Source organism: Elephantulus edwardii, unplaced genomic scaffold (genome assembly GCF_000299155.1).
Source record: "Elephantulus edwardii isolate Elephantulus edwardi_28Jun2011 unplaced genomic scaffold, EleEdw1.0 scaffold00015, whole genome shotgun sequence".
NCBI lineage: Eukaryota > Metazoa > Chordata > Mammalia > Macroscelidea > Macroscelididae > Elephantulus > Elephantulus edwardii.
The window spans coordinates 1,384,493-1,390,492 of NW_006399765.1; the positions used below are offsets into that span (position 1 = coordinate 1,384,493).

At 45.6% G+C, this 6,000-nt stretch overlaps 1 protein-coding gene across 1 annotated transcript in view; it reads right to left on the reverse strand.

The window, feature by feature from the left end:
• TGM3 (transglutaminase 3) overlaps positions 1 to 6,000 on the reverse strand; it is a 50,086-nt gene that overhangs the window by 33,806 nt on the left and 10,280 nt on the right. Inside the window, exons 4-5 of the mRNA XM_006881670.1 lie at positions 4,911 to 5,029; positions 3,051 to 3,179 (exon numbers count right to left, since the gene is read on the reverse strand). Of these exons, the coding sequence (XP_006881732.1) occupies positions 3,051 to 3,179; positions 4,911 to 5,029 (248 nt within the window). The remainder of the gene's footprint in view (positions 1 to 3,050; positions 3,180 to 4,910; positions 5,030 to 6,000) is intronic.

The following is a 6,000-nucleotide window of genomic DNA, read 5'->3' on the forward strand; positions in this document are numbered from 1 at the left end:
GATCTTGTCTGGGTCTTTCCAGGGGAACTGGGCTTGGAGGGAGTCAAGATTATAATAATATTCCTGCAGATGGATCTACAAGGTCTCTAGGGGAAAACAAATTGTTTATGTTGACCTAAAAGTTGGCAGTTTGCACCCACAGTCTGCAGTGAGTCGCACTGCTAACCCAAAGCTGTGCCTATTTGGTGGTCTGAATCCACCGGCAGCTCTGAGCGGGAAGGACAGGCAGTTTCCTCCCAATACAGGAGCCTTGGAAACTTGACTAAGGGTCCCTAGCAGCCAACAGTAGTGAATGAGACAGTGATACCCATCAAGATTCAAACAGAAACTACAAGCTCGTTGCCATTCAGTCGGAGCCGACAGCTGACCTCGCAGCAGCCTTTCAGAGTTGGCCCCTCTTTTTCCTCAGAGCAGCAGGTGGATCTGAACCGCCTACCTTTGGGTTGGTAGTACTATTCCCTATCCACTAGACCACTAGCTCTGCCACCATAAAGATTATTGTTAAGAAGATCCAGGCAGTGGTTCTACTTTGTAGCACAAAGATTCAATGGCAACAGGTTTGGTTTTTCTATGTACTGGGTGGTTGAGGAATTGAAACATGCTTTGCCTAATAGGCCACATTAGACTGTCTCCACAAGTGGCTGTGAGATGGGCTTGCCTGGATCAGCCTAACCTCCCTGGCCCTTGATCCAGTGGGGGAGCTCGGTACCCCCTCCTGGGGTTGCATGGGCCAGGATCACAGGATCTGACAGGTGAGGGCCTCCTCTGAGCGCAAAGACGTGCAACGGGCTCCAGCCGTCCAGGAGTTAATCAGGAGGGTCATCTCTGGCTGAGCATTCAAAGCATGGTACAAGCCAGAACTAGCTCAGGGCCCAGCCCAACAGGGAGGTCCGGAGCGATCAAGGGGAGGCACTGCGGAGGAGACTGGCTCCCAGATAAAGTGCTTTGTCCCCAGGGCCAGTGAGTCAGCAGCTGCAGAAGCCGGCAGCCTCACCCACTCTCTCCTGGCTGGGGAGGCTGAGCCTTAGAAACCACCAACTCCACTCCCTGGCCTTGGCTTTCAGCTCTTCCCTCCCAGGCCACTGGGATTTCAAGCTATGTGGAGTCTGAGGTTTGGTGTAAGCCCTGTTTCCTCTCCTTATCCCTCAGGGCTATTCTAGCCCTCACCTTTTCTTTTTCTAAATTTTTTCTTCCCCCTCACCCTTTCTTTTGCTGCTTTCAGCTTTTCAGGACACCTGCTCCACCCTTGCTTCTTCTTCTTCGCCTTCAAGTTGAGCATGACTCATAGAGACCCTATGAACAAAAGGCCTGAAGCCCCTCTACAACTAGCAACATTTATCAAAATTCACAGAGTTTCTGGAGGCATGTTGTTTAGGAATTAGATGCCACCCACCCTGGCTACTGGTGTTAACTGTCTAGTTGGCCCTCCAACACAGGGTGACCCCACGTATACAACGAGCCTGCTCCATCCTCATGACTGATTGCAGATGGGATTATTGTGATCCTTGTTGTTTCTCATTGGCTGATTTTTATGGGTGTAGCTCACCAAGCCTTTCTTCCTAGTCTCTCTTAGTCTGAAAATTCTGCTGAGACCTGTCAGCATCACAGCAGCATGACTGACAAGGGAAGCGGTTACTGCTGGGGAAAGCTGGCTGGGAAGCAAAACTTGGGCTCCCACATGAAAAGTGAAAATTTCACTGGTAAGGAATCAGCGCCCTCGCCCCACCCCTACCCCCAGGCTTTTCACTGAGGAGCAGTAGGCAAGGAGCTCTTTTTTTGGCTGCTCTCCAGTCTTTATTATGCCCAAATGTTCAACCATGAAACTTATGTATTAGCTTACAAGTTATCTAACTCCAAAGTAAAAAGACTATGAATGTTTAGTTCATGAATCAGTTATTTATCTTATTTTAAAAGAAAAGAAGATGTTAAAACCTCCTGAGTAACAATTTCATTTAAAAGGGTTGGAGGTAAAGAACTCTCTTGGACTTAATTTTTTTAATGTGTAGCTTTGTAACAGCTCTAGTGACTTAGTGGTGAGGCCCTGGTCTGCCAGCCTAAATGTACACAGTTTGAATCCACCCAGTTGCTCCATGGGAGAAAGATGGGCAATCTCCTCCTGTGCAATTCACTGCCTCTGAAAACTTGCTGGAGGGTCCGCTGTGGGTTCTCATTTGATGATACACAACAAGAACAACAACAATTGTGTAATATGTCGGTCTGGGGGTTTTCTGATGGTCTTTGTCTCTCTGCACGCTGAGTTCAGTGCTGTTGGGCTCACCAGGGGGTGCTAGCAGGTGTGGGACAGGCCTCTCGTGTGGATGATCCTGGGAGGGGCGCTCAAGCCTGGCTCTGGCTTGACTCCAAGGTTGTGTGTCTGGGACCCAGTTCTTTGGGCTTTGGCTTCACGTCTGGATGAGAGCGGACCTGATGCCATCCCTTCTTGTTGCTCAGCATTTTGTAGTGAAGGAGACAGATCAAAGCTAAGAAGTTCAACAATGGTTTTCCTGACACTTGTCTCCTTTCCCAGAACATAGTCAGTGCATCAAGTCTGCTTTCTTCTGCCCCCGGGGGCACCAAAGGAAAAATTCCCTATGTTACCTAAGAAAAGGCTCCCAGAAAAGAGGGCAGGACAGGGCCTTTGAAGCCAGGCAGACCCGAGTCGTTTACAAAAGACTTACACTCTAAGTCCAAGTGGGAGGGATAACATCTATCAACTCAATTTTGTGGAGAGTCTCTGTGTGGTACAAACCACTAACTCACTTGGCTGCTAAGTGAAAGTCTGGAGGTTCAATTCCATCTAGTGGAACTTAGGAAGAAAATTACCTGGGGAGCTACTTCTGAGAAATCAGCCATTTGAAACCTTGAGGAGTATAGTTCTATGCGGATATATTTGGGGTCACTATGAGTCAGAGTTCCCTCAGCATTAACTGATAGTGATGGGTGGTATTTTGTGAAAAGGCTTCAAGAGATGATGTGTGGGAAAGAGAGCGTGTGCTTATAGTTGCTATCCGGAAATAAGCGAGTGCTGTCATATTCTTACTATTACTCACCATGGCACTCAGCACCCGGCCAACATATTTGGGGTCATTTCTGCGGGCCACGTCGGTAGTAGGGTCACGGCGGAAATTCAAGCTTCTATCAAGGATTGAAAGACAAACGCCCAGAATGTCTTGCTCAAACTGTAAAGAAAATTGGGCCTGGTGTTAGACCCAAAGGCACAGCAGGCTGTCTAGGCTATCAAAGATACAGGCTATCAAGGGGACAAGAATGACATGGATGAGAACCACCGGAAGTGTTGAGATCCTTCTGCCCTTTGACCTCCTAGCTGCATAGAACATCCATGGAACAGCCACCACCATCCAGCCATCAGCCCTGTGCACCCATCACGTGCTTTCTGGACACAAGAGATGCTGACATCTCTAAAGTGGAGGAGGGAGCTGGGCACAGCTGATTCTCTTGCTGCCACAGGATCTGGAGCAAGATGCTGACCCTGTCTGAGCCCCAGTCTTTCCATCTAGAAAATGAGCGAGTGAGTGAGGCTGATCTAAAAGGTCCCTTCTGGTTCTGAGTCTGTGATCTTGAGCATCTTATTTAGACTCTTTCTATAACACATCCCTCTTAAAAAAATATTTTAAACCATTTTTACAAAACAAAGCTTTTAAATCAATGCTTCTCAATCTGAGGCCTAATTCCAGAAAGCCCAGCTTCCTCTTGTTTTGTTATCTTTACATATTTCTTTCTATCTATCAAGAATACTTTTCTCCAAGACATTTCTATGGTTTTCTCCCTCACATCCTTCAGGTCTCCGTGTAGATATCTCTTCTTAAGAGAAGTCTTCCTTGACTTGTTGTTGTTGTTGTTGTTATGTACCGTCGAGTCGTTTGCAACTCATAGCGACCCTATGTACAACAGCCCTAAACCCTGCTCTATCCTGTGCCAATCTCATTGCCTCTGACACACCCATCCCGATTACCCCAGTAACTGAATCAATCCACCTCATAGAGGGTCTTCCCCTCCTGCGCTGTCCCTCCACTCTACCCAGCATGATGTCCCTCTCTAAAGACCTGTCTCTCCTTACAACATGTCCAAAGTATGTCAGGCGAAGCCCCAGAATCCTTGCCTCCAAGGAGCGGCCTGGTTTAACCCTTTCTTCCTTGACTACACTATCAAAATCAGTCCGTCTTTGATCCCTAGGCATACTATAAGCCCCCTTCCTTCCTTCAGATGACACCTGAGATACATAAAAAGGAAATGGAAGAGTTGGTCTGGTTGATTATGAGATAAGGTCTGGAGAAGGACAGCTCAGGCTACCCTTGAGTGCTCCTCCCTGTTATTCAAGGCACCTCATCTGTGTTACCACATCCTGATGCCTGCATTTGTTTTGTGGGGAAAAGAAGAGGTTTAGGGAATCCCTGAGTCTTTTCTTAGCTGAAGAAACTAGGGAAATTTGGGAACTCAAATTTGGGGTAGGGAAATAAAGGACAAAGAGTTCATGGCTTTAAAAGACTTAGTGCACGCACAACAAGGAATTTCCTTACACTTTTACATAATACCAAAACCAAAAACAAAATCTACTTTCATTCTGTCCTGTTTGCCTCTACTGAGCCTTATGTTTATTTGCATACAACAGCACCAATTATACATTATGGTACCAATTCAGTTATGAGTTTGTTTTGACCACTATATGGCAGATTTCTTAAAGACAGCAATTAGATTTTCTTTTTCTCTTGTCTCCTTAATATGCAACCTGAGTCCTGGCACACAGTAGGTGGCTAATAAACGTCTTCTGAACAAGTTATTGAATAGAAAGTTAGAGCATGGATAGAGGATCGTTTATATATCTATGGAGTCAGATACCGAGCTCCTTGAAAAATAGGCATATGCTCCCCAACTTCTTATGATCCTTTTACCTGCCCGAAGTTCCAGCCAACCATTCCAATGCGATTTGTGCTTCCTACGTAAATGATGCCAGAATCTTGTAAAACGTATTCCTCTCTCTCAGCAGCGTTACTCATAAAGACAGAATCCGCTGTTGGGCACACACACATACACATGAGAAATAGATAACAGGAACTAGAATCTTACATAACACTAGAGCTATCAGTTCTACACCCTCATTTCTAAAGATTGAAGTGAGATTTTAGATTAAGTCCCACCTTAGCTCTTCCCCTAACCATTCAATGCTAGGAATGTAGCATTGAGCTGTATTATTGTTTCAACTCAAATTGAGAAAAAGTTGAGCTAGAAAGAAATTAGGATGACGGGAGGGTCTGGCAATGAGATCTTAGGAGTGAAAAGCCTGCAAACTACAGATGCTTCTTCAGGCAGGAGGCTGTCTCCAGGTGCAGAATTATAGTACTCTACTTCCCTCTTATAATGACACTATGCTATGCCATTTGGCTGGCACCCTGGTAGTGTAGTGGTAAAGAACTGCATTTTCAAACAAAGGAATGAGGTTCAAATCCACCAGATACTCCATGGGAAAAGTTGAACAATCTCCTCCAGTACATTTACTGCCTCCGAAAACTCACTGGGAGGGTTCATTATGAGTTGGTTTTGACTTGATGCTATAACAACAACACACCACTTGTTAGTGCTCACAAGATTCTCACAACAGCTCTGGAAGACACAGCAGGAAATCCATTGAATAGTGAGGAGTTTGTGCCAGTTAGCAGCAGAGTAGGGACTCAAAACCATAGCTTTTGCATCGAAAAACAAGGAACTCATGCAATATTATCCAAAATGGATGACTCTGGAGGACATTATGCTGAGTGAAATATCTCAGTCACAAAAGGACAAATACTGCATGGTACCACTGTTGTAGAGTGAGACTGATATCAGGTTTGGGGTAAGACTGAGAAAAACTGGATAAATTATGTATACTGCATTGAAACAGATGAGGGAGAGAATAATTTAAAAGCGATATATGATAGGGTATTACAGTTATCACAAGAGTCCAGAATTAAGGGTGCATAGTGGAGTGTACCTGGGGCGGTGGGA